The sequence below is a fragment of the Jatropha curcas genome, chromosome 8 (genome assembly GCF_041381405.1).
Source record: "Jatropha curcas cultivar XTBG-Jc1 chromosome 8, XTBG_Jcur_1.0, whole genome shotgun sequence".
NCBI classification, from domain to species: domain Eukaryota; kingdom Viridiplantae; phylum Streptophyta; class Magnoliopsida; order Malpighiales; family Euphorbiaceae; genus Jatropha; species Jatropha curcas.
Genome location: NC_143158.1, coordinates 28363858 through 28390073, shown reverse-complemented (window position 1 = coordinate 28390073; position 26216 = coordinate 28363858). Strand labels below are relative to the sequence as shown.

The 26216-nt window shown below is 33.9% G+C and overlaps 5 protein-coding genes and 1 pseudogene across 7 annotated transcripts; 5 read left to right on the top strand and 1 right to left on the bottom strand.

Moving 5' to 3' along the window:
- Positions 1 to 555: 555 nt before the first annotated feature.
- Positions 556 to 8917, top strand: LOC105639436 (3-hydroxyisobutyryl-CoA hydrolase 1). Its single transcript, XM_012223502.3, has 14 exons — positions 556 to 774; positions 851 to 931; positions 1036 to 1104; positions 1278 to 1341; positions 2048 to 2127; positions 2196 to 2279; positions 2586 to 2670; positions 3096 to 3181; positions 3832 to 3953; positions 6601 to 6661; positions 6806 to 6904; positions 8241 to 8342; positions 8422 to 8463; positions 8593 to 8917. Exons 1-14 carry the CDS (start codon positions 736 to 738, stop codon positions 8728 to 8730), a joined length of 1152 nt encoding a protein of 383 aa, XP_012078892.1. The 5' UTR covers positions 556 to 735; the 3' UTR covers positions 8731 to 8917.
- A 2621-nt stretch (positions 8918 to 11538) lies between these two features.
- Positions 11539 to 14997, top strand: LOC105639435 (transthyretin-like protein). Of its 3 annotated transcripts, none has more exons than XM_089725059.1 (6): positions 11539 to 11790; positions 11852 to 11943; positions 12185 to 12254; positions 12458 to 12592; positions 12716 to 12872; positions 14449 to 14997. In XM_089725059.1, exons 1-6 carry the CDS (start codon positions 11650 to 11652, stop codon positions 14904 to 14906), a joined length of 1053 nt encoding a protein of 350 aa, XP_089581185.1. In that variant the 5' UTR covers positions 11539 to 11649; the 3' UTR covers positions 14907 to 14997. The 3 variants fall into 3 exon arrangements, with proteins under 3 accessions (XP_089581185.1, XP_012078891.1, XP_012078890.1); XM_012223501.4 differs by having other exon boundaries at positions 11540 to 11790; positions 12197 to 12254; positions 12491 to 12592; positions 14452 to 14997; XM_012223500.4 differs by having other exon boundaries at positions 11540 to 11790; positions 12197 to 12254; positions 12491 to 12592.
- Positions 14998 to 15149: 152 nt separating this feature from the next.
- LOC105639434 (Heavy metal transport/detoxification superfamily protein) lies at positions 15150 to 16663 on the top strand. The gene is made up of 4 exons (XM_012223499.4): positions 15150 to 15674; positions 15769 to 15938; positions 16069 to 16156; positions 16230 to 16663. The coding sequence occupies exons 1-4, from the start codon at positions 15533 to 15535 to the stop codon at positions 16571 to 16573; spliced, it is 744 nt and encodes a 247-aa protein (XP_012078889.2). The 5' UTR covers positions 15150 to 15532; the 3' UTR covers positions 16574 to 16663.
- Positions 16664 to 16970: 307 nt separating this feature from the next.
- On the bottom strand, positions 16971 to 19086 carry LOC105639483 (pre-mRNA-splicing factor ATP-dependent RNA helicase DEAH7-like; annotated as a pseudogene).
- A 226-nt stretch (positions 19087 to 19312) lies between these two features.
- LOC105639433 (SNF1-related protein kinase regulatory subunit beta-3) lies at positions 19313 to 22463 on the top strand. Its single transcript, XM_012223498.4, has 3 exons — positions 19313 to 19602; positions 21642 to 21730; positions 21800 to 22463. Exons 2-3 carry the CDS (start codon positions 21704 to 21706, stop codon positions 22124 to 22126), a joined length of 354 nt encoding a protein of 117 aa, XP_012078888.1. The 5' UTR covers positions 19313 to 19602; positions 21642 to 21703; the 3' UTR covers positions 22127 to 22463.
- Positions 22464 to 24505: 2042 nt separating this feature from the next.
- On the top strand, positions 24506 to 25873 carry LOC105639432 (ENTH/ANTH/VHS superfamily protein). Its single transcript, XM_012223497.4, has one exon. It carries the CDS (start codon positions 24525 to 24527, stop codon positions 25596 to 25598), a length of 1074 nt encoding a protein of 357 aa, XP_012078887.1. The 5' UTR covers positions 24506 to 24524; the 3' UTR covers positions 25599 to 25873.
- Positions 25874 to 26216: the final 343 nt, after the last annotated feature.

The window sequence follows — 26216 nt, the reverse complement described above, 5'->3', positions numbered from 1 at the left end:
AAAAAAAAATTTCTTTCCCATCAAAATCAAGTCTAGAAAATTAAATATAGAATCTGAAGGCAACAACCGCTTACCCATTTTCTAAATCGAATTAACAAATTGAAGTTGCAAAACAAAAAGCCACACGTATATATATAAATAAAGAAAAAAATAAAGAAAACAATCGAAATTTAGAGAATTGAAAAGCAACAAAATATAAGGAAAAAAACAATTGTGAAAAAAATTTATTGGAAATGACTAATATGGAGGTATATAAATATAATAGATACAAAATTAAAATTTTTAATTTCAAAATTCAAAATAAATTCAAAATTTTAAAAGTTTTAATTTCAAAATTCAAAAGTTTTAAATTATTCATTATTTAAAATTTTAGATATATGTTAAATTAGATATTTGATATAGGAAAATAAATGTTTAAAAATTAATTCAAAGATTAGAAAATTTGTAAAAAAAGAAAAAAAGGAATGCTGAAAGCATGGAGTGTTTTAAAGATTTTTTTTAGTTCAGGATTCTATAGATGTATATATAGATTTAAAAAGACAACAAAATATAAATGAAAATATATGAATAATAGGAAATTATATCGGTTTCAAATGGAAATGGGGGTAATTTCATCAATTTTAATATAAGTAAAATATGAGGATCTGTCCATAACGCCACCCCTAACAAATATTGTTATCTTCTGTGCTCCGAGAAGGATTATTTTCTACTCCCCGAAAATTGAATTCAAAATCGATGGCTGCTCTCACCTCCGCTAGAGGCCAGCAAGAGCAGGTCTGAACCTCCTCACCTTTTTGTTTTAACTTCTATTCTTTGGATATTGGAGGTTCCATTTATTTTTTGATGACAGGTTCTATTAGAGGAGAACTTGTCTGCAAGAACCTTGATTTTAAATAGACCTAAACAACTGAATGCCCTTTCCTATCAAATGGTATTTGATTCCAGCTCTTTCTGAATCTTATTTTTCATTTGATTTTCCTTTCATATTATGCTTGAGGAGAGTGTATTAACTCCATTTATGTTAGTGTATTCCAGGTTACTTTTCTACTAGAGCATTTCCTTGCTTATGAGGAGGATCCTAATGTCAAATTCATTGTTCTCAAGGTCTTGATTACTGACTTTATCGCCCATTTTGGTTTCTTATATATTTTAATTAGCTTCAGTTTCATCTTCCTTGGAATATGCAAGATCCTCCAACTTTCTGGAGAGCTAAGTTACATTTGCTTATAGCAGCTGTTTCATAGATATATTAATCATTCCTGGCTATTTCCATGTAGGGGAATGGAAGAGCATTTTGTGCAGGCGGTGATGTTTCTGCTGTGGTTCGTGATATCCGTGAAGGTATTGATACTTTTTTTGGTTTCTTTTATCAACTGTCGTTGGCCCCAATCGCAACATTAACTGTTTTAGTTGTTGTTAGTATCTGTTAGCTATTCTAATAATTGTTAGTCCCTCAAACTCTAAACATTAGTATAAACATTATCCTTCAAATTCAGAAATCATCCAAACCCTTGCTTTAGATATAAATCCTTCGTCTGCTATTCTTGTTTTTATTTATTCATCTTATTTTTTTCCTTGTATTGTACATTCTTCATTTTCGTTTTCTATAGGTGAATTATTAGAAGCCCTCGAAGAAGCAATTTTAGTCCTGAAACTGCCTTCTTAAAAAGTATTAAGACAGACTGAAGTATTGTATAACATTAGCAATAAAGGAACTAGTCATATTTTCAAGGACTAAATTGTGGACTAATTTAAAATGCTTGGGACTAAAGTATAATGAAAATTTTGTAGTTTTATAATCAATGAGTAAATTGTAGAGTCACTTACAAACTTCATGGAACAACATAACTCATTTTGAAATATTTATGGAAGTGCATGTTATGCCAAGTGACCCAAATCTCATGGTGATTTCAGTAATTTACTTTTTTTTCCCTTTCTATCAAAATCAATAGACACCTCTCAGCTTGCTTAACTGAATATGGAGAATCTTGTTGAGAAACATTGTTGATATTAAATTTGATAACTTCGTTTGCATTGCATATATCAGGCAATTGGAGATTAGGTGCCAACTTCTTTGAGAAAGAATACATGTTAAACTATGTTATGGCAACATACACTAAACCTCAGGTATGCAACATGTGCTTTAGGCTTGCACTACCAATAACTTTCTAATTTGTTCCCTAACTGTCTCGAAGGTTTCAATTCTTAATGGAATTGTCATGGGAGGTGGTGCTGGTGCTTCAATGCATGGTAGATTCCGTGTTGCAACTGAGAATTCGGTACCTTTCTCTTTTTAGTTCAGTTCAGTTTTGAACCAATGGGGAATTTCTCTCACCCTTCTTAGAAGAGAATGTTTTTGTAACTGATCTCTTAATGATGTCAAGGTTTTCTTTGTTAATGAATCTGCAATCTATTTATTTGCATTCATTTATTAATCATGAAAATACAATGAAGACCCTCCCTGTTCAGTAAGTCAACAATATGAACACGCAAAAGCCTGGACAAAGCTGAATTTATGTGTTGCACGTTTTCCATAGTCTCAGAAGTTGACTGTTGAAGACATTTCTTTTTGAGACTTTTTGTAGATCTTTGCGATGCCTGAAACCGCTCTTGGACTCTTTCCTGATGTTGGTGCCACTTATTTCTTGTCAAGGCTTCCTGGATTCTTTGGTAATGCCATTTTTATCCTCGTTTCTGCTTATACATGCCTTACCTGATATTTAAAATAAACTTGAATTTCTTGAAAATTGAGATGAATTCCGGCTTCTTCATTTAGCTTGCTTGTCTTGGGTTCAGTCCTTTTTGTGCTTTCATGGCAACATTCAAGCTATATTTTTAGTGGTGCCGTTTTTATCTCATTATTCGAGCTATCATTTTTTATTTTAAATTTTGAGCTCGTTCATGTGTCATGTCTTTGTTATTGCCAATTACTATCAAATTGATTTTTCAATTGAATGTGAACAATTTTGGTTTACTTGCTTATTTTTTATGCAATGAAAAATTATCTGCACCACAAACCCCGTCAATTTTCTCTTTCTCGATGAAAAATTGCAGATTTGCACATTAAACTCTTGGTTCTATATTTCTTTCGGCAGGGGAATATGTTGGACTTACCGGTGCAAGGTTGGATGGTGCTGAAATGCTTGCATGTGGCCTTGCAACCCACTTTGTCCCATCTGAGGTATATGTTTCAGAATAAGATCATTGACTTTATTTCCACTGAAGCTCATATCTTCACAGGGAAAAATTCTTATATTATATTTTTTAAGAATGTGTCAGTAACTCAGTATGATTTGTTTCCATGTCAGGACTTCACAGTAATATCAATATTATGATTTGTTTGCATGTCATTGACTTTATTTCCACTGAGGCGCATATGTTCACTGGGAAAAGTTCTTATATTATATTTTTTAAGAATGTGTCATTAACTCAGGATGATTTGTTTGCATGTTAGGACTTCACAGTAATATCAATATTATGATTACATATTATGCTAACTAAATTAAGTTTATCTGATGTTCTGACTTTTTTATTCTTATGAGCTCAAGATTGCTTATGAGAACCATGCTAATTCCCATTTTAGTATGATGAAATTACATTGTTTCTTTATCCATTATGGAGAGTATGCTACCCTAGCTCACCATGAGTGATAGTTCTAAAGATCTACCAATCTGAATCCCAAAATTGGGGTCTGAATGCATATAGTGTGTCCTTCCACTACTCTGATGCTGTGTGCCTCTGATGCTCAGAACATCTCTTTCACCAATTTATGAGCACTCATGCTGTTTATTGGTTTTTCTTTTCTGACAATATGCTGTACTTGATTGGCAGAACTTGTCTTTGTTAGAAGAAGCATTGTACAAAGCAGATACAAGCGATCCTGCCATCATTTCACTTATCATTGATGAATACTCTCAACAACCATATTTAAAAGAGCAAAGTACCTATCACCGGTTAGTTTTTAAGTTGACATATAAAAATTCTTATTTTGTCTACTCTATAAGGAGTCAATAATCTATTACTTGTGTTGGATGAGCATTTTCTAGGGAGTTAAGTTACTGATTCAGTGCTCCGACTCTGTAGTCCGGCAATTAGCCTTCACTTGCATAGCATACATAATGTATGTAATAGTTACCTATATCCACCACCCAATAAGAAAAAAAAAAGTACCACAATCTAGGTTCTGCATTCCAGATCCAGGTACTCTCACAATTTGGATCATTGTGGTGTGCAAACTGGATGTCCAAAACTAGAATTCCTCATAACGATAATAAGAACAAAGATGTAAAGAAAAGAAGAAGAAGATGGAGGAAAAGAGAGAGATAATTCCCATCACCATATATATATATATATATATATATTTTTTTTTTTTTTTTCACTTTTGTCATTATGTATTCCTCTAAGAGATTGTTAGGATGGAGGACTTTTTGGGTTAAGATAACGCAAGAGAACATAAAGTTGAAATTTTTAGTGGTTTGGAACGATGGTTGTTTTAAAAGAAAGGTTTTTTGAAGGTTGTTCGGGGGATTGAAAACCCCATGAAACCTTCCCATTTCCAACCTACTGATTTCGGGGGTTGGAGTGGGTTTTAATATTTAATTTCCTTTGTTGTCGCCATTAATTTTTTTAAAACTTGAAACTTCCCCCATTCGTATCTTTTCTATTTTTGTTCTTTCTTCTCATTTTTCACTCACAGGCTTCTTAAAAAATATCTTTAACCATCTTTAATATCTATTAAAAAATGATTCTAATCAATTTAAATATTTAAAATAACTACTTTCATTAGAAGGATATTTTTGTAACTTTCTATTTAGCCTTATCTTCCGATACTTTCAAATCAAACAACACAAACTTATTTAATCTTCTTTTACTTTACCTTTCTCCCAAACTTAAAAAAGATTATTACCTTATTCCGCCTTACTTTACTAGACCTTCCTTCACCCCCATCAAAACATTACCTTTTGCTTGGTGTAATTTATAAAACCCTAGTTTTTATTTTACAACCAGTTCTTATCATAGCTTCCTTTCTACATTTGAGCTTCTTTAAAAACAATATCTATAGGCCTTGTACTTAACCATTCCAAGCACTTGAAAAATTATGCTACAAAATTCTATAAACTTAAAATTTTTTATTAATTTTATGTTAATATTGTTTATTTCATTTACTTTTGGGGAAAAAAAAAATGTAGATGAAGAAGTCATGTAAAAGGCATCTAGGTAGGTGAGAGTAGATTTTGGTTTAAACCAAAGAACTGAACCAAGGCTGTTCGATCTATTTGGTTGAGTTTTTTGGTTAAATTGATTCGGTTTAGTAAGGAATCCAGAAATTCAGTTGTTAGGTTTCCGGTTTGGTTTTCTGTCAATACAAGGGAACAATCGAAATGAAAAATGCAGTGTTATGGCCTTCCCTTAAAAGCAGCGTTTTAGTCCTAATAAAACTACCAAAATGTCAAAATCCATAATTCCCTGCAGTTCTTCGACCTTGAGCGTCTCTTGTATTTCTGTTCTTCTCCCAGCCGTTCCACTGCCAAATCCCAATCTTTTGCTCTAAAATCTTTAACAGACACTGAGATTTAATTTCTTGCTTCAAAATCCTATTTTTCTCTTCATTATTCAAACAAGATTTGCTCATTTTCATTTTTAGAGATAAAGACCTCTCTCTGCAAATAGGGGTTGATTTGATGCGAGTTGCTGGTATACTCGCTCTCTCATTGTTTTTGATGCTTAGAAGCATGATCAAGAGAGACCATTTTAATTCTGTCAAAGTAAATTTTGATTCTTTTGGTGTTCTCTATTCTGTACTTGATGTTTTTTATTTGACTTTATATTCCTTGGATTTTTAAATCCTTTAATTTCTACTGTTTCTTCTGATCCTTTCGGAACTATACTCTTGGAATGTTAAATCTAAAGGTGCTTGTTCAAATACTGTGTCCTTTTGCTACTCATACTTCAATTTCTCTTTCTTTCTCAAAGTCCAATTTCTCTCATTTTCTTTTTCTTTTTGTTTTTAATTAATTATGCATGGTCTTTTAAGGTCAAGTCACAGTTCTATTAATTCCATCCTATTAAAACAATAATGCTTTTAATTAAATAGGTCATATATGGGTAAAAAAATTCAACCAAATTTAATTAAATGGTTCGTACACACGTCAGAACACGACATGTATAATACGTATAACCCGCATAACCTGTTATATATATATATATATATATATATATATATATATATATTATATGTGAAATTACATTTTTATCCATAAATAAATGGGTTAAACGGGTTAGATGAGTCAACCCATGACACAATCCATTTAAACCGGTGTCATATAAGAGTCACCTGTTTATAACACGAATCCATTTAAACTCAAACCTAACCCATTTAATTTCCGTGATAGGCGAATCGTGTTCCCGTATCATGATCTATTTTGACACTCTTGATCTGTGTGCACAAATTCCAACTAAAAGACTCCTTAGTTACAATTACAAGAATAAAAGAACACTTTATTTTGCAAGAATGAAATATTATTCTTTGTGATGCAGATTTTCCAGTCTGGCATAGTGTGTTTCCTAGATCTTTATTTTCAGTTTATCACCTGGTTTCAGGCTGGAAGTTATTGACAGATGTTTCTCTCAGAGAACAGTTGAAGATATTTTGTCTACTCTCGTAAGTCGTTGATTGATTCTATTTGGAGAAAAATGATTTATAATTCTTTCATATTTCTTAGTCTTTTTCTTTTCCCACTTTTGGTGAGTTATGTGGAATCATAGGATACTCCTGCAAAATTACATCGGATATGATGTTATGCAGGAGAGGGAGACCATGAATAATGCAGATGCTTGGATATTAACCACAATTCAGTCATTGAAGAAGGCTTCTCCAACAAGTCTTAAGATTTCTCTTAGATCGGTAAGGGTGCTCTGACATGCCTTTGAAAGCCCTTTTTCCCCATTATACTCAAAATAAATATGTAGATCAAGTATTTGACTGCTAACAATTGAATTGCTCTTAATAACTGTTTTAATAAGATATGTTGTGCAACTTCAGCACCTCCCTTAGTTATTTTTACACCGATAGTTATCCCACTTTATTATCATTTTCAAACTATTGTTTAAAAATCAGCTTTTCCCTTCGAAGCGATGTACCTGGAAGATGGAGTGTGGTCCTCATTTCTCCTACAGTGACTAATCTTATTGGAGTTATTAAATTTCAATTTGAATCGCTAAATGTTGATTTTAATTACTATGTTATCACTAAGATCAAATTCAATCCAAAAAGGTTTAATACGAGAACTATGATGCACTTTTTAACTGTATTTTGTATACTTAGAGGTCAGCCAAAACTTATGCTGAGAAAGATATAGCTCTTTTGAACATAATCTATTTCAAAATTTTAGTTCATCATCTTTAGTTACAGTAATGTTGACCTTTTTGGTGAGTTTCATATGAACTCATTGATGCAACAGGCTCATGATGTTCAGGATCGCGCATCCAATATATTCTCATCTGAATTGCATCATGCAATACTGCTTACTCACATCTCCATTATTTGGTTTTGACACCATAATCTACCTCTAGACTCTGTGTCTGAAACCCTTGGCTTCCTTACCTAGATGAGTACCAGTAAACATCCAAAACTTTTCATTCACTATAATTATTGCACCATGAACTACTTGTAAAATTACCTCTCCAGGGAAATTGGAGGATTATCTCTCGTAAAGTTTGAATCTGCTCAGTAGATAACATGCAAATAGATCTGAGCTAAAATAGCAAGTCTCAGCAGTAAATTTCTAATCTAATAACGATACACCTGAAATTCACCATTACTAAAAGATAACCTCAAACATCCATATAATGCTGAAAATTATGAAATTCTCTCATTTGATGTCTCTTCAGCTTTCATGGTGTGGATTTCTTGTTATGTTTTTTTTTTTTTCTTCTCAATTTGGCATGAGCTTGCTTATGTTCAATGTAGGACCGTAATATTATTTCCTAATTTGTAGAGATGTCATTTTTCCCACCCATGAATCTGAACAGTGTGGATATGAGGTTGAAAATTCTAGATGAATAAAATACAAGGTGGAAATTGTTCCAAAAGAAAATTGATGTGAAGATGAAAAGTCCATAAATTTGTTTGCCATTTCTTAGATAAAATAGAACAAATGAAAATTGTATCATTGAGTGGCTCTATTGGAGCTTCTGGGTTGTTTCAAACCAAAATTTAAAATTTGCTTCTTTGGTTCCAGATTAGAAAGGGAAGGCTCGAAGGCGTTGGGCAATGCCTTGTGCGTGAGTACAGAATGGTTTGTCATGTCATGCAGGGAAAAGTTAGCAAGGATTTCTTTGAGGTTTTCAGCTTTGTTAAACATCATCTATAATTGTCTATTTTTATTCTCAGATTCCCTTACACCCACCTTTCTAATTCAGGGTTGCAGAGCTATACTGTTGGACAAGGATAGGAACCCAAAGGTATGGACTTTCTATTTTTATATCCCTGCATCTTGGATAATTTACCCTCCATGAATTCAGATCACAAGAATATGATTCTTCTCACGTTTTTTTTTTTTTTTTTTTATTCCTTGCGCATTTCCTGTGCAGTGGGAACCTCCTAAATTGGAGCTCGTGAGTAACAGTAATGTTGAGCAGTACTTTTCCAAAATAGATGACGAAGAGTGGGAAGATTTGAAGCTGCCTGCTCGGCGTCACCTGCCTGGATATGCCACTGCAAAGCTTTAAACATCATTTCCTGCCCAAAGCTTAAATAGTTAGCCCAGTTAATTGCGTGGGTTGAGGGATGAAATACAATCTTGTAAATCATATTTCTAGACCTTTATTTAGTGGTACTGTTGACACCATGCTTATATTTTCTAGAAGCCTATATTTATTGGGACAATATATAAATTTGATCACAAACTTTGGTTGATTTTCTTTGTGGCTCGAGGTTCAATAATGATCATGATATTTCATATTTCATTAATAACTATATCGCCGAAATGAAATGTGAAGGTGTAGAGTTATGATTGAATCCTCGCAAAGTTATTTTATTTTGAGAGACATTTATTACTGAAATATGAAAATGTGAAAATATAATATTATGTATGAAATTTACAAAGTTTAAGGAGCCACAAAGTAAATTTGCCAAAGTTTAAGGGTAAATTTATATATTAGGTCTATATTTATTATTGGATTGAATTTATTGTAAGAAGCATAATAATTAATTAATTAGACAGTGTGATAATTCAAAAGATAATGGTAAGATATAAATGGATAAAGCTATTTGTGAATTCTTTTTGAAGTTTGGTTCCGTAAAAGCTTTGTTCAATTCGAGTTCAATAGGGTTTGTCTCTTTTAATAAACGAATTAAGTTTGAACATGGATGAATCAAGCTTTGTCCAATTCGAATTCAATAGAGTTCGTCTCTTTTAATAAACGAACTTAGTTTGAACATGGATGAATCAAATTTGAACACCGGTCAGTTTGGCGAATAAGCTTGTTTAGTGGGTTTGTTTTTAAAGCTTATGAGTTAGTTTGTTTGATAGTCTCGTAAATAAAACGAACGAAAATATGTAAACCTTAAACTCACACTCAATCTTGACATTCTCTATCTCTCTTTAATGGTAAATTTTTCTCTCTACTTAATTGCCAAATCCCTTTTCACCTCCTTCATCACTGCAATAAAAAAAAATCCTCCGCCATTAAGGTTATGTACAATTCTCTGAGGGATTGAAAGCAGTTAAAGGTTCAAATTGAACCAATTCAAATCGAAAACCAAAATTAGTAAATTGAATGTAATTAAAAGTAGCTTTTCAATTTAGCTATCATATTTACTAGCAAAGCACGGGTTTTGAAAAGGTTTTTTTTTATTTTTTTTATTTTTTTTATTTTTTTTTATAAATTTTATCGAAATTAAATTTCAATTCCAATTAGTTTTTTAAAAAATAAGTTATATAATGAAAGCTTTTAATATTAAATTCAAGATTAATTATTATATTTATCCCTCGCTATGCAAGTTTAAAATTTAAAAATTTTACATGTTAAAAGTAAAAAATATAAAGTTTTTGCAAATCTAACCGTCTATTTTATCTTTAATTTTTTCTAAAAAGTTTAAAGTTACAATATTTATTTTTTCCGTTGTATAAACTTTAGTTTCAGGCTTTCTTTTTAAAATAAAAAAGAACTGAACTATTAGTACAAAATTTGAAAAAGAGATTAATACGCAGCTGAATTAAAACCGACGGTTTATGTAAAATATTTTTACATCATTAGACAAAAGGAACTAAGTTCTAAAGTGATAGCATACAATTTTCCTATAATAACAAATATTAAAAAATGATTACATATGAATATTTAAAATGATAGCATTATTTTTAATTGGTTATGCAAATAATAAAAATGTAAAATATTATACTAAACCTTTTCATCCAGCAATACTATCTCTATACTCAGTCAAATCTCTATTATTGTTGAAAGACACATCCTGCAATCATGATACCCTTATTTTTATTTTTCAATTATCACTATTTGTATTCAAATTTTCAATTCTATAATACTTTTCACTTGTATTTGATAGTTTATGACTGCAAAAATATGTTAAATAATTTTTAAAAAATGAGACAAAAGAAAAAGTTTAAGTAAGAGTGGAAATAGTTGAAATGCATAAAATTCTAAACTTTTAAGAAAAAACGAGTAATATATTTAAAAGGAGAGACCAATACACTTTTATAAAAATACATAAAAATATAGTGATACATTTTATATATATATATTTTTAAGAAAGTTAAAGTATTTTTTGAGAGTAAGCAATTTAAAATTAAAAAAAAAAATCATTACTACACCAATTTTTTTTTTAAAAAAAGACTACACTAATAAAACTACACAAATAACCAAATCAAACATTAATACACTAATAAAGCGTTGAAATTTTTTTGTAACTTCACACAAATTTGAAGCGATTAATACACGAAAGGTTTGTTATTAAACTTTATCATTTTAAAAACTAATAATTAATAATAATTACTTAAAGCCATTAATCTATTAAATAACCAAATTAAATCAAACTAAAAACACTAATTCAAAATAAATCCAAACCAAAACAATACATTAAATAATCAAATCAAACCAAATCAAAAACACTAACTCAAAATAAATTCAAACCAAATCAATACTTAATACATTGAATAATCAAACCAAATCAAATCAGAAACACTAATTCTAAATAAATTCAAACCAATTGAAACCAAATCAATATATTAATACATTAAATAGTCAAATCAAATCATGCCAAGTGGAAGCCTAATTGAAGGAATATGCTACATGCCAAATTAAAATGCCAAGTGGATATGACACATGTCAACTTTCTAGGGGAAAATTGCTTGCTCTATATATATATATATATATATATATATATTTATTTATTTTGATATTGATATTGCTATATTGATTTTAATCCGACCTTGAACCTGAGTTGAATCTAATCCGGTTTGATCAGTTATGGAGTGAGCCGGATCGAATTCGGATATTATAAAATACACCCCGAATCCGATAACGACTCCAATCGGTTTTTTTGGAAAGTTTCAAATCCTTGATCAATTTGATTCATTTGGCGTCAATTTCAGCACCGATCAGTTGTCACTTGTAGAAGAAGAGGAAAGGAAAATGGAACCAGTGATGTTTGAGGAGAAAGATTTTCTGGCATGCTGTGGTTGCACTAAATTCGCTAAAGAAATGGCGTTGGCCTCCCCTTTTACCTCCCTCGATGAAGCTGTCGCTGCAGCCAGAAAGATCTGGTTCAACAAGGTGGATCTCCTTTCTTTTGCGTGCCTTTTTCTATATGTGCTAATCGTATGATTTCGTACAGGTTGATGTGAATGGTTGGCTGGAAGCGTTCTCGTCTCATCCTCAGATCGGACAATCGCCTTCTTCCCCCGCCGCTTCTCACACTGCTGCTCAGTTCAGTTCCCGACTCGTACCCTCTTTCCTTCTCCTGCTTATATTAGATAATCTATGTAACTATTAGACTGTACGCTTCATTGACTTTCCATTTCTATATTTAGACCCTTGTAGCTTTACTAAGTTCTGGCAAATTTCAATTCATTCTATAGGTTCTATAGTGCTATTCTTTGTTTTAATTTATTTGCTCATTCCTGACTTCGCCTTTTTAAGTTATTTTTTACTCGGTGATTTTGCACCTGCTCTTGTGTAGGTGGAGCAAGGGAGAGCAATCAACTGCTTTAGCAACTGCTACTGATTCCAGTTTACAGGTTCAGTTCCTGCTACAGTTTGACTTTCAGTTCCTGCTTTCATACTGATTCGCCACTTTCCTATGTTTTTCTTGCCTGGAGATGTTTCTGTATCCAAATATATGCTGTTTTTGTTGCTGTTACCCTGTGCCCTCCTTGAACCATTTCCTTTATGAAAGAAAATGTTTTTTTTTTTAGTTTATAGTCTTGAAAAAGCTATCCAGCGCTTTTCCTTCTGGTCCACATGCCCTTTGCAGGAACTCTCTCACTGGAATGCCCAATATAAGGAAAAGTTTGGATTTATATTTCTTATATGTGCATCAGGAAGGAGTACTACTGAAATACTTGCTGAATTAAAGGTGAATTTTGGATTTGAGTGTTCTCCAAGTTCCATAATCTTTAAATAAATTGTAAACTTCATCGTGTAGTGTTAAATCATGAATCTAAGTTAATGTCTGTGATTTTTATTTTGCTCCATACAGAAACGGTACCAAAACAGACCCATAGTTGAATTTGAGATTGCAGCTCAAGAGCAAATGAAAATAACAGAACTACGTCTTGGAAAGCTCTTCTCAACTAAAATAAATGCTGCTTCAACTGGTAACCAGCATTCCACAAGTTTTGGAGCAAAAGCAGAAGGTGTTTTTTTCTCTTCATTTCTGTGTGTTTCTTTTTTTTTTTAAATCTTCTTAAGTGGGGATGGGATGTTGCTTTCCATATTATGCAATCATGTTCACTGAGAACAGCTTCAAGTGTAAATTGTATCTTTTCCAGGGCATATAAGCTGTACGTTTTTTCCCAAGCAATTTTGCCACCACTATAAAGGCATTATCTTAGGGGACAAGGGTCAGAATGACCTCTTATTGTTGCCTTTTTGTTCCTGCTCTTGCCCTTTCAATTCCAGTTTAGAAAGTCTTGGTTGACCCTTTTTTTGCATCCTTTAAATATTTCACCTCAGCTATCCTTTATATGGATATTTCATTGCAATGCTCTTGGAGAGTTTTGCTCTTTACCTTAAGTTTGTTGGTAGCTTTGCAATGTGTTAACCAACGTACCCTCTGCACTTAGGGGTGGATCTGTGTTCAAATGCGGGGTCAATTGATCCCTCTTTTTTTTTTTTCTTTCCAAAGTCTAGATATTCTAATAAAATACAATCACTTGGAAAAATTAAGAAAAAAAAAAAAAATTAAAAAGAATTTTGAAGTATAGTAAAACACTGAAAAGTCACAATCAAATTTATAGCGATCGACTTTAGTTTCTTATCTGTCTCATTTTTTTTTTTTTTTAAATCTCTCGTCTCTTTCTCTCTTTCACACCCTCTTTCTAATTTCAAATTATATATTGCATAATACATACATTGCATTTTTAGTTCTTTTTGCAAAATTATGCTTCACTAAACAAACTATCATGTGATTAATATTCAGCAAATTTAAAATATGAGCAAACTCAAACTCAACGTATTCAATATTTCACTATGTTCTTAATTAGTTTTTTCATTAAGGAGTTGCCCATTCTGATTATTTTGTTTTAATTCTTATTTCTTATTCATTTCATTTTTTTTTTAATTTTTAATCATTTTAATCCTTACTTCTTACTTTGAAAACTTGCACTTATTCTACTACCCATTATCTGTGCTACTGTATCAAGATAAAATTGTGGAATCACATGTTGAATGATTGTTGAGTTACTTCTATAGAAAGATGCATTTGGTAGCATACATGATGTATTTGTTTAGTTGCTTTTATAGATAGAGATGTATTTGGTATCATACATGATCTGATTCTTGACAACATTTAAGGTATTAGCCATCATCGATGTCAGTTGTAAGATACTAAAACTATATATGTTGACCCTAGAAAAAGAATTTCTAGATCTGCCATTGCCTGCACTAAATAAAATTAAGGTTCATGGCTGCAAATACTATTGGATAGTCTGTTGATATTCCAGCAGGCCTGGCGGGAAACATACTAAGTTGTGATGTGGTAATGAGAAAAATATCTCAAGGAAAATGAAGTGGTCTAAAAATAAATGAGAGAATAAATAAGTGCTTGTAACATGTTGCAGTTTATCTCTGCAAATTCCAAATCACTTTGGTGTTTGATTGTTATCCATACATGAAGGTCTTTCTCCATGGTATGAGTTACTTTGTACTCCTGGTGCCCTGTCACTTGCTATCCATGTTTCAACTACCTGATTCTTCTTTTCTTTGCTTTAGAAGATCGTGTGGGCATTATTGGAGGACATTTGACTGCTGCTCTCAACTTTTCATCTGGAAAGGCATCTCAAACTCCAACTCGAACCCGTCCACCCATTACCACTCATGTATTGGATGTTTCTCGGGGTTGTCCAGCTGGCGGTGTTGAGGTGTGTTTGGAGATGTGGAATGGCACTCAACCCCGTCCCCTTTTCGGTGAGATAGGTGTAGACAGTTGGGTAGTTCAGGGGGCTTCAACTACAGATGCTGACGGGCGATGTGGTCAACTGATGAGCATGGTTGATGTTGTGAACCCAGGAATATACAGAATAAGTTTCAATACAGGCAAGTATTGTCCATCTGGGTTCTTTCCTTATGTTTCTATTGTGTTTGAAATCAGAGAGGCACAGAACAGGGAACATTTTCATGTTCCTCTGCTATTTTCACCATTCTCGTTCACTACTTACCGGGGCAGCTAACTGTAATTTTTCCATTATGAATGAGAAATTGACAATGTTGCACTGAATGCTGATTGTTTAATAGTAAAATTGTTCTGGAGTGTAGCAGTAATAGTTGATGCTTAAACAAGGTTTTAGTCAAGCGGGTGCAAATATTTGATAGAGTAGTTTGTGATTGGTTTGGAATAAAATGGAATAGAAAAGGGATGGTATCTCTATTTTTCACCTATCAAATATAAGAAACATGTTAAATTTAAAGCCCATGAATTCATATTTAAAACTTATTTACTATTTAAAAGTTATATCCATATTTCATATTTAATTTTCGAAACAACGGTAAAAGATTGATGATCTACTGTTAATACTTTCCATCATTGACCTGGAAATGGAATATTACTTCTTCTTTACTCGAGCACACCAATTAGTTACGTGAACGTCTTGGGTCTGTCACCAATTAGATACTTTATATCTCTCTTCAAGAAAGAAATATGGTGATGATGAAAGTAAAATATTTAGTGGTTGAGACTTTGGAAGGCCTGTATCGATTTGTACATTTGAGGGTCAAAAGTTGCTGGTGAGCTACTTTCAGCAAACCACGCCAACCATCCCACAAGCTTAAGAGTAGAACTTGCCATTTCAAGCTTCGGATGTTTCAAGAGTGGCTGCTAATTGATATGGTATCAAAAGAAGAGAAGGAAGCTGACGAGATAATAACTGCCGTCTACAGAGTTAACCTGCATTGCGAGCAATGTGCACGGGATATCAAGAATCCTCTTATGAGGACCCGGGGTCCGTCCTCTCCCTTCGTTTTCAAACTCAACTTCAGATTTTTATTTTTTACCTTCATCTGGCACTATCCCTGCTGCTTTTTCTTCCTGGTCAGGTGTACACAACGTCGACTTTGATATTGACAAGTCTGAAATCAAGGTTGAAGGCGTGATTGATGTAATAAAAGTTCATAAACAAATAGAGAAATTTAGCCAAAGAAAGGTTGAGCTGGTCACACAAGTTAAGATCAAGGATGAAACAAAAGAAGTCCAGGAAGCCAAACAAGTGAGTCTTCTTCACTCAAACTCATCAATATTTTACTTGGATAAAAACAAATGGAAGATGATTAATAGTTAACATTAAAACAAATACATATTTTACACTGATTAGACTGATTTTATCTTGTCATTTGAAGGCAATTTTACGCACGACATCATTAAAGGTTAACATGCATTGCGCCAAATGCGAGAGTGACCTCCATGAGTGGTTGCTGAAACACAAAGGTAACAGTACAAGAAGTAATTTTTAGGTGAGATCTAGTCATCTAGTTGTCTAATTTTTAAATAACATATGCAGGTATTTTTAACGTCAAAACGGACATCAAAACACAAAATCTAACAGTTGAGGGAACGATAGAGTCCGATAAACTTCTGGCTTACATACGAAAGAAGGTGCACAGAAATGCAGAGATCATAGTCCCAAAACCTGAGAAAAAGGAAGAAATAAAAGAAAAGGAAGAAATAAAAGAAAAGACAAAAGTTGAAGTTAAATCCAAGGAGTCGACTGAAATTATAGAATTCAAGGCAGAGAAAAAGGTGGAGGCGATCACAAAAGAAGGCAATGCGCCTTATTTCGTTCACTACGTCTATGCGCCTCAGCTATTTAGTGATGAAAATCCAAATGCTTGCATCATAATGTAGAATAAAAAATGTATTGTAAATTTATATTTGTCTTATCATTTATGGGATACAATAATTTTAAATTACTAAGGTAGAACAATTATTAACTAATGCATGTGAGTTTAATCTTGCTTTGTGTATGTATTTCTAAGAATGGACAACTTAAAACCCAGTGCAGCTCTAAAGTCCTCCAACAAACACCCGCACCGCCTGCCTCCTCAGCTCATACGCATCCTTATTTTTTAACTTTGAAGTTCTCAAACGTTTTTTAAGTTTTAAGGGCTGAGGTTTTGTATTTTGTAATGTAATAGGGTGTAAAAATGAGACCCGACGAATGAAATAAGCCGCTACACAAGGCAATGACTCGTTTGACCAGTATGCTCACAAAAAAAATCTACATATTTACATAAAAAAATATATCAACTAATGATTTTCTTCTCCACTGCCAAGGATTTAGAGAACGTGTTCCCCCATGTACAGCATCTGTTATAGTAAATATGGTTAGGGCAGTTGAATTGGGTTGTTTTGGACCCATTTGCAACTTTTTAACTTTTCTATCCAAAAATTCATTGAATCTCTAAATTGATAGACCACATTCTCGGGAGTTTAACCTAAGCCATACAGCGCACTACTCGGGTGAAGATGGCATGGCATTCCGTTCCTGCAATTGACATATTCCCCAACACCCTTTAACCTTGCTGCATTGTGGAAATATGCAGAACAAATTGCTTTCCTTATGACATCCCAATCATGCCCACAAGAAGTTAATGGGATTTTCAAAGTTTTGAGAATATCCAGCAGCTGGGATCTGACTTCTCTAGCCTCCGTAATCCTTTGATATGCAGAAAATGATCATTACACCAATCTCCACGATACTGGTGCTCTTTCCATTGCAAGTAAACATTAAGTAAAGTGGTCAGATTCAGGAACAAAAAATTTCTCCCTCGCAGCATCACTTTCCTCTGCTCTATCTTTGGGGCAAAAAAACACTGATGGCACTGAAAGCATTGACACAATCGTCAAAACCTCATTTATGCATCCCAGTTGCTCTCCCATCAACAGCATCTTAGCAAGTGGAGGGTCTGATGGAACTCCACCATTTTCCAGCCAAGATCAGTTAGGCCTCCTACATTGTTAAGCGCACCCAGGACCCACAACTGATACATTGAATTGAGGATGTTATCCTGTGGAGGTGGGTCCATGAAATCAAAATCTAGCAAGTTGTCAATTTTGAGAGACTTCAGCAATAAAACCACATTACCAAGGTTAGTCCTCTGGATCTCTGGCAATGCACTTGGCAGCATTTCATTTAGGTAAGCACTTTCTGTATAAAGCCTATAACATGTACCAGGGCCAGTTCTACCAGCACGTCCAGCACGCTGATCAGCAGCAGCACGGCTAACCGGAAAAACCTGGAGAGCATCCATACCCATCCTAGGATTGTAAACTTTCATTTTACCATACCCTGTGTCAATGACATAAAAAATTCCATCAGCTGTCAACAACGTTTCAGCAATGTTGGTGGCAACAATGCATTTACCGGCCCCATCTTCCGCTTTTTGGAATATTTTTGGTTGCAAATCAGCTGGCACTTGGGAGTATATAGGTAGTATCATGAGCTTAGGTACTGCTTTCTTTGAGGAAGAGATAAGTTGTTCATGCGCTCAGCTAGGGCATAACAGGCCGCTTCAATTTCGTCTTGGCCAGTCATAAATATCAGAATATCGCCTGGTGCACTGGTAATGTGAATGGTCATGGCTTGCTTCACTGCAGCTTCAACATAATCTTCACAGGGACTTTTATTGTGTGTAAAGTATTCACGGGGAATGTTCTCCCTGGAATGTGGAAAATCGGTACATTGCAGCAAATTTAGAAAATTAAATTTGTATTTAAAATCTATGTAAGCCAAATGGACTCAAGAACGCTGCCTTATTTTAATAGCAAAAGGCAAATAGGTTACCTCCCAAAGAAATTGGAAAATTTCTCAGCATTTAGAGTTGCAGATGTTACTATAAGCTTGAAGTCACGACGCTGTGCAACCACCTTCTTCAATATCCCAAACAGCACATCGGTGCTTAAAGATATTTCATGTGCGTCGTCCATGACTATGACCCTGCAACAAAACCATCAAACTAAGGACTTCTGATCCAGCAAAAATGAGTTGCTCATAAAATTGAGATAAACAATAACTTCTTACCTTACCTGTACCTTTCAAGATCAGAGTCTTTTAGAGTGCACGCAAAAGCACGCCATCTGTCATATACTGCACAACTGAGCATATAAACATTTAGAATGCCATTGTCTTACAAGAATAGAACTCAAGTAAATGTTAATGGAGAAAGTAACATGAATTGCTTAATAACCTACAACTACAACGATGAATAATACTCCTGCACCTACTAAACCCAAAATAAATCACACGTCCAAGTTCTTAGGATTTCAGACACTGTTTTCAAATCATTCTCAATGTTTTCCAGTACTTCGATTTCAAGAGGGTTACTGTTTTGTTACCTTCTAACTATCTGTGTTCCCATAGATTTTAAATATATTTAAAATAAATTTGACTTTGACTAATTTAAAATTTACCATTTAAGAGGAGTAAAAATGATAAATGGAAATAGATACAGTTCGTTTTGTGGTCCCTACATATTATTGTTTCAAATTATTTTAAATAAAGGACTAAAAATGGATAAATAAAAAAGTAAGTTGCCCTTGACCAAATTAAGTATAAAATTAGGAGAGCAATCACGCTAATTTTGGTAATTCTTATGCAACTCTTCACAAAAATGAAAATGACACTGCCCTTGTATAATCAAAAACGATAGCCTTTACTCTTTAGAACACGAGGAAACAAATAACTGAAAAAGAAGCCACGCGCTGTAATCCCACCTTCAGTCCTCACTGCACAAAACAGCGAGGGAGCGACAGCGACGATCCAAGTCAATCCTTCATCTTCTTCTCCATACTTGTCGACAAAGTTTGATATTTTGAAGGTTTAGAAGGAAAGTAGAAAGTTTCTTTAATTTTGAAGATTTCTGAATTCGTAACAGGTTCGTTGGTTTCTCAATCCATCTTTGATTTCTTCACTGTCAGATTTGAAAGAATTCTGAATCTATCTTTATTTTTTCCGTCTTTTTCTCGCATATTTCTCCTGCTTTCCCTGCATGTCCTATTGTAAATTGAGATTTTGGGCACTGACACGGTGAATATCGTAGCGTGCCCCTAATATTTCTTTTTTAATTTTTGTTTAGTTTAGTTTAGTTGGATGTGCTTGCTATGGATATGAAGAATTCATAGGATGAGATTGTTGCAGTATTTGGTTTAAGAAATTTTGTGTCAGAAAACCAAAAAGATCCGAGAAAAACCTAGTAGATAAGAAAATTCATGAATTTTGATAAATATCTTACTCATTCCAGGACACATTAGAAGATGAGGGATTTTGAAATTCCACCAAGAGGTTGATAATGCTCATTTTAGTATTTTCTTTTTTGTTATCGCAGAATCAATAGAATTGAGATTGTTTACCAAGTGATGGAGATTGTCCAAATCCATTGAATTACAAATCTCTGTTTCTAATTAGTTAATTTGGAAAATTCCATGGATTTTAGAAAATCCTCTTTCCAAATTTAGCAATTCATGCTGTTATTTTCCCTAGTCATTTCCGAAGCCCTCACAGCAAATTAAGGATAACTCATCTTGCACTATTAGATGTTAGACACATTCTTATCAACAAGCCTCAGACTTCCTAGAACTATAACATTCATCAGATTCAGAGTAACTTATTCTATTCTCTAGAATCTAAAACATTACAATCATAAAAAATCTGCTAACTGAGCTAGTAAAATTCTAAATAAAATTTCATGTCGAAGAAAAACTAAACACTTTATATTAAAATGAGAAATCGGAAACGTCAGAGCCTGTCCAGCGCAGGTACATGCTTTTTTTTGTCACCCAAAATCAGTTTATTGTTTTCTAATGTTTTGTATAAAATGATATTCAATGTTAACAGGCAGGAAAAAAAAATTTGGAATCTTTTTCATTTCATCATTATAATCATTTTTCAAAACACCTTGAGTGCAAAATATAATAAACTGATGCTCTCTTTCCCATCAAAATCAAGTCTAGAAAATTAAATATAGAATGTGAAGGCAACAACTGCTTACCCATTTTCAAAATCGAATTAACAAATTTACTACCCAAAACTCAGATCTAGTTGGAAAAATTGTGGTGTTTCTTTGCAAAATTAGGGACACTGTATCAAAAAGTTTCAGATCTAGTAAATTTGGGATGAGCAAATCAAAAGAAATTTGGTTGTAGAGATTATAAGTGAGGATGGCATTATATGGAAAGAGTGTTTGACAAATGAGAAAAGAAAACAAAAATGAAAGATGTGAAACCACTTCTGGTTGTCTGTTGTTTAAGTGTTTATTACTGTTCTGAAAAAAAAAAAAAAAAAAAACAGCACTTAGCTGGGATTTTTAGTTCTTTTTTTGGGAAATGAACAGAAAGTGAAAGCCTCAACATTACCGAACAGCCCCTTAATTAACTATTTCCAGAACATCTTGAAATTACATAAGTGCCCCTAACTTGTAATGCCTTACAAATTCTAAACTTTTCTGTTGGATATGTTACAGAGATAATTGCTTAGATGACTTGTGGTTTGAGAATTAGGTGTTCATTAAAGGACAACCCCTTGACTCTCATATTTTATTTTGAACCAAATGGGGCATACATTTTCTATAAGGTTTGCTTTGCTGATCTTTTTATAAATTCGTTGAATTGCCATGCCTTTTTGAAGTAACCACAAACTAGATGGACCTAATTTAAGAATGGATCTGAGAAATGCTAAAAGCTAATGAGCTTAGTATCAGTTTGCTATCTTTAGGTTCTGCATAGATTGGATTTATGAAGAAGCAATATGAATAGTTTGTATATAAGTATGGAGACCCTCCTTAAGGTTAATGATACATTGTTCTTAAAAGGAAAGGAGAAAGGAAGGAGGAAAATCAATATTTTATAGCTTGAACTAAGAATTAAATAAAACTAATAAAATCTCATTGACAAGAATTTTCTTTTTTTTTTCCCCCAGGTGTACTAGGGTTGCAAACTTGATGATTTTGTGCTGGTAGCCAGTTGCCTTCCCCTTTCAACATGAGCAACCAATTTGGTGATGATCATGTAGGTCGGACCATTGCATTTTTGTTTATTGAAATCAATTTGTGGATTGACAATTTAATTATTATGCAGGAAGATACAACTGTCATGGGATTTGAAGTTCCAAAATCTCCTGATTCAAGTTACAATAATGTCTACCCTGGGAATGAAGATGAGGCACGAGATCCTCCTGTAGTCCCTCCACATCTGCAACACACGTTGCTCAGCTATCCAGCAAGTGCAGACACATCTGAAACTATTCCAGAACCACAGAATGTAATCCTGAATCATCTTTACATTGAGAACCGAGAGTCCCCACGATCTGTGGTGGCACTTGGTTTTACTCATCGCTTCCGTTCAAAATATGTCACTATTGTGCTATACAAACCTGTTCAGAGGAGGGGGAGTGCCAGCACTTAAATATGCATATAGTATAAACTTTAATTAGAGTGGTTTCATTGCCCTGATTGTGATGGAATTGCTTGTCGTTGATTGAAATACGAGGTTGACCAAACAGGATATTTATTGTCTCACAGTAGCTCCTGGAATTAGTTTAGTTTAGTTTTGTTTTAAGTTTTCTTCACTTAATTCAGTTGCTGGAGGTTCAACTGGCTGTTCACATAGAGATCTTTTTGCACATTATTTTCATTGGTGTATGCTATGGCACAGAGCTCGCTGGAAAATTAAGGAAAAACACATTCGGGAGCTCTTGAACTCTACCCATCAGTTCTAAGCCCTCGTAGTTTTATTTTGTCAATCTTCGAAATATTATTTTCTTTTTAATTACATTCAGGGTTTGTTTAATACCCTTTATTAACGGCTCTCTCTCCAACTAAATCTGGGAACCAAAGACAAGTGCGAGATACCAATTTCCATCCTTTGTTGCCTTCACAGTGCATAAGATTCTTTGATTAGCATTGCGCTTGAAATTACCTTTTGGAAAGAACTCTCTTTTCCAAGCTGTTGAGGGGGGAAAATTCTTGAATGCTATTCATCTGTTTTCTAGTTTTTATTAGTAGTATATGTAAATGTTACCTTAAAAAAAACTTTAATACTGGTCAACAAATCATTAGTGCCTGTGTAACATCTACATCTAGACTACGCTAAATTTAGACGCTTAATTTAGTGGCATCTTTAAGTTTGCTAGAGACTTTATTTTGTCTTATTTGATAGACGAAGAAGAAGATAAGCTGGTGTCATTTCAAGACTACCACTCTTCCTTGAGCATTTGAGGCTCATTGTCACGGGCCTGGAGTCTCACGCAGCACTGCGCCTGTGCGGCGCCCGGGAGCCTGCTCACTTGGCGATACTTTGGCTCCGAGGCAAGCCTTGCCATACCGTACCACACTAGTTTAGCCCTGCCATGGGCTCATCAGGGGAGTGGCCCAGCTCCCGACCAGTTGTGCCCCGCGGCACAATATCCTGCCTGCATGCAGACTTTGCATGGGGTAAGGGCCACTAGGGTGGAACAACGCTTTAATCGCTAAGCCGCCCCAACCCTTGCAGGTTGAAACGCAGCTTGGTACGCTCTTTGATGAGGGCCTAACACGGTCACGGAATTTGTCCGTGACATCATGCATACTTCATCAACGTGGCAAGATGCATAGTTAATATTGTGAAGTACAATTTCAGGGGTATGGTAGGTCTTCTGCAAATTTAAAGATATCATAATGTTAAAAACGTTAACTTCAGAGGTAAAATTATATATTAGACCGTTAAGCAATAAGCAATAGAGATCAATATAAATAAGGGAATTCCCATATGAACTTAAGGCTTTTGAAAATACCGAAGGCTTATAAACATATCAAAGGGGTTGACTATGGGCTCTGGAGTTCTATATTGTTCGTAGAGCTCCTCTTATGTGGAAACAATAACCTCATCTTTTTGGAATATGATGCTGCATCCTAGTCCACACTTAAGTTCAGTTTTGAATACTGAGTTGAAGGATATGGCAGACAAAATTAGGCTGAATCTCTCCTAGTCCCACCATGGTATTTCCATCATTCCACAACTCAGCAACACTAACTTGCACATCTCGTGGCCTATCTTATGCATCCTTAGACCTACCAATGGCTTGGCTCCATTTAATTATAAGGAAGAACGTGCAGAAAAAGAAGAGAAAGGTATTATATTATATTTAGATGGTGCGCCAAGAGGGAGAGAATCCTATTCCTAAAGAATGAGGTTCTTTAATTAAGAAACACACAGCTTTTGCCTGCCTCGTTGACTCTCCTCCCTACGGTCCAATTAATTGAAAAGAGAATCAATAAATCAAATATTCATTCATATCCACACTCAAAAGTTAAAGCTTCATTTCTCAAATTCACAACCTTCAATTGGTCACCATTAATTAAAAGATTAGGGTTATCTTACTTGCATTATATATATATGATTTGTTTGTTTTTTCCCCTTATTTCCAAGATTCATTTTCAAATTATTTTAAATTCATAATTTTAAATATTAATTAGTAGCAATTATCAAATATTAGTGTGATGACAAATTTTCAATTGTTTTATATTTTAATTAAAATAAATATATATATCTTAATTAAATTCTAATACAAAATACAAAATTTTATAGATAAATCCAAAATACAAAATTTTAATTAAATATTAATCAATTTTTTTAAGAGAAAATAATGATAAATTTTTTTCTTGAAAGAGTTTTAAGGGCAGGGCAAGTTGACTAAAATTTTAAAATCTAGATATGATTCTCTTTCTGTGCTATTCCTCATAATCTTACATCCCATGGTCAATCAAGCATAAATAGTACATCCTATATATATATTTGCATTATACACATTCAAATACATAATAATATGGGGGTGGTGGACATTCATGGCAAGCTGAGGGTAGCTCTTGGCACAGTAAAGGATCATGTATCCATTGGCAAAGCCATAATATACAATAACCTTCATCAAGAATTAGGTAAAACCTTTTCTGACATAGAAATTGCAGTTTTGCGAGCCACAGGTCATGATAATGGCCCTTTTGATGACAAACACATGCATCAAATCCTTTTCTTGGTCTCAAATGCTCCGTCCACCGCCGCTTCCATCGCTTTTCTTGCCGAGCATATTTCCCGCCGTCTTTCCAAGACCAGAGATCCTCTCGTAGCACTCAAGACTCTCTTTCTTATTCACAGACTCTTACGCGGAGGGAATCGTTGCTTCGAGCAGCAGCTTCGTCGCGCAAGAATATCCGGCCACCTGCAATTGCAAATCTCCTTTTCTCATCACTTACCTTGTTCCTTCCTTCACAAGTATGCTGCTTATCTTGAAGAAAGAATTGGTTGGGCCATTAACCAAGCTGGAAAGCTTGAACCTGCCAATTATTATGCTAATAATAAGTACTGTATTGATATGGTATTTCGTAAACTACCCAAGTGTCAAGTCTTTATAGATAAGGTGTTAGATTGTTGGGCCATTTATGCAGATGATAATACTAACGTTTGGTCGTCTCCATCTCAAGTAGCAGCCATGACTATGAGCAACACCTTGAAGGAGAGTTTTCAAGTTTACATGACGTACTGTGAAGGGGTAGCTGCTCTTGTTAATATGTTCTTTGATTTGTCGATGCCGGCCAGAGCCTTGGCTTGCCGGATTCTCAAGACCGCTGCTCAGCAAACCCAACAGCTTCATCAGGTTTACGAGAATTGCAGAAGAGTTTTAGACAGCAAGAATTTGGAGTATCCAACGGTGGAGATCCTCACCATGGATCATGTTAGGGCATTGGAGAACTACTCAAATTACCAATTACCAATCACCAAGTTCACAGGAAAGGAGGGTGATGAAAAGGAGGCCACCATCACCTCATCTCCGTCGCAACTGGAGACCAAAGTAAGTAAGGTGTGGGTGATGTTTGAAGATGAAGATCATCTCATAAACTATTGATTAAAGAAAGCTTAATCAATTGGATCAAGATTTATCAGCTTCTTGTTTATCACTAATAAATGTTCAATTGACAATTTATTAACGTGACTGTTTCGTTCTTGGAAGTTAATTAAGAATTTCAAATTTGATTAACTAGTGTAAACAAAAAAAGATTAGACTTGCTTAGATGAGATATATGGCTTTGCTCATAGCCCAAACCAATGTGTATTTATATTTTTTTTTTCCTTGTAAAAAATAACCTCGTTTCAATAAAAAAATATCTTTCATTACTATAATTTATGAATGAATTCATAGATCGGATTTAGATAAATTAATCTCATTCATGCATATTTGCCTTAATTAGGTATGCCAAATGAAGATATATACCACAATGAAATTTGTTAAAACTTAGGTCAGTAAATTGTAAAAAGAAAAATGTAATTTGTAATTTGTTCAAGTTGATGGGATGATGGTTGGCTGTGAACTTTTTTTTGTCACCTTAGCAAAATTGTAATTGACACATCTGAAGGAATGGTTTTAGTGTCTTTGGATGGTACATTTGTGTTGTTTGATTGATGAAGAACAGTGACGTACCTTTGTCCACTTTAGCAATTTTACACAATTAAAAAATAAAAGCAT

What these genes read in the sequence shown, in the direction of transcription:
- LOC105639433 (XM_012223498.4), top strand. Translation starts at nt 21,704, where the DNA reads ATGAGCAACCAATTTGGTGATGATCAT. An exon ending in ACCAATTTGGTGATGATCAT is followed by an intron (nt 21,731 to 21,799) that starts GTAGGTCGGACC and finishes ATTATTATGCAG; the next exon opens with GAAGATACAACTGTCATGGG.
- LOC105639435 (XM_089725059.1), top strand. Translation starts at nt 11,650, where the DNA reads ATGGAACCAGTGATGTTTGAGGAGAAAGATTTTCTGGCATGCTGTGGT. An exon ending in GCTTCTCACACTGCTGCTCA is followed by an intron (nt 11,944 to 12,184) that starts GTTCAGTTCCCG and finishes GATTTTGCACCT; the next exon opens with GCTCTTGTGTAGGTGGAGCA. An exon ending in TTTTGGAGCAAAAGCAGAAG is followed by an intron (nt 12,873 to 14,448) that starts GTGTTTTTTTCT and finishes TCTTTGCTTTAG; the next exon opens with AAGATCGTGTGGGCATTATT.
- LOC105639434 (XM_012223499.4), top strand. Translation starts at nt 15,533, where the DNA reads ATGTTTCAAGAGTGGCTGCTAATTGATATGGTATCAAAAGAAGAGAAG. An exon ending in TCCTCTTATGAGGACCCGGG is followed by an intron (nt 15,675 to 15,768) that starts GTCCGTCCTCTC and finishes CTTCCTGGTCAG; the next exon opens with GTGTACACAACGTCGACTTT. An exon ending in GTGGTTGCTGAAACACAAAG is followed by an intron (nt 16,157 to 16,229) that starts GTAACAGTACAA and finishes TAACATATGCAG; the next exon opens with GTATTTTTAACGTCAAAACG.
- LOC105639436 (XM_012223502.3), top strand. Translation starts at nt 736, where the DNA reads ATGGCTGCTCTCACCTCCGCTAGAGGCCAGCAAGAGCAG. An exon ending in CAACATACACTAAACCTCAG is followed by an intron (nt 2,128 to 2,195) that starts GTATGCAACATG and finishes ACTGTCTCGAAG; the next exon opens with GTTTCAATTCTTAATGGAAT. An exon ending in GTGTTGCAACTGAGAATTCG is followed by an intron (nt 2,280 to 2,585) that starts GTACCTTTCTCT and finishes GACTTTTTGTAG; the next exon opens with ATCTTTGCGATGCCTGAAAC.
- LOC105639432 (XM_012223497.4), top strand. Translation starts at nt 24,525, where the DNA reads ATGGGGGTGGTGGACATTCATGGCAAGCTGAGGGTAGCTCTTGGCACA.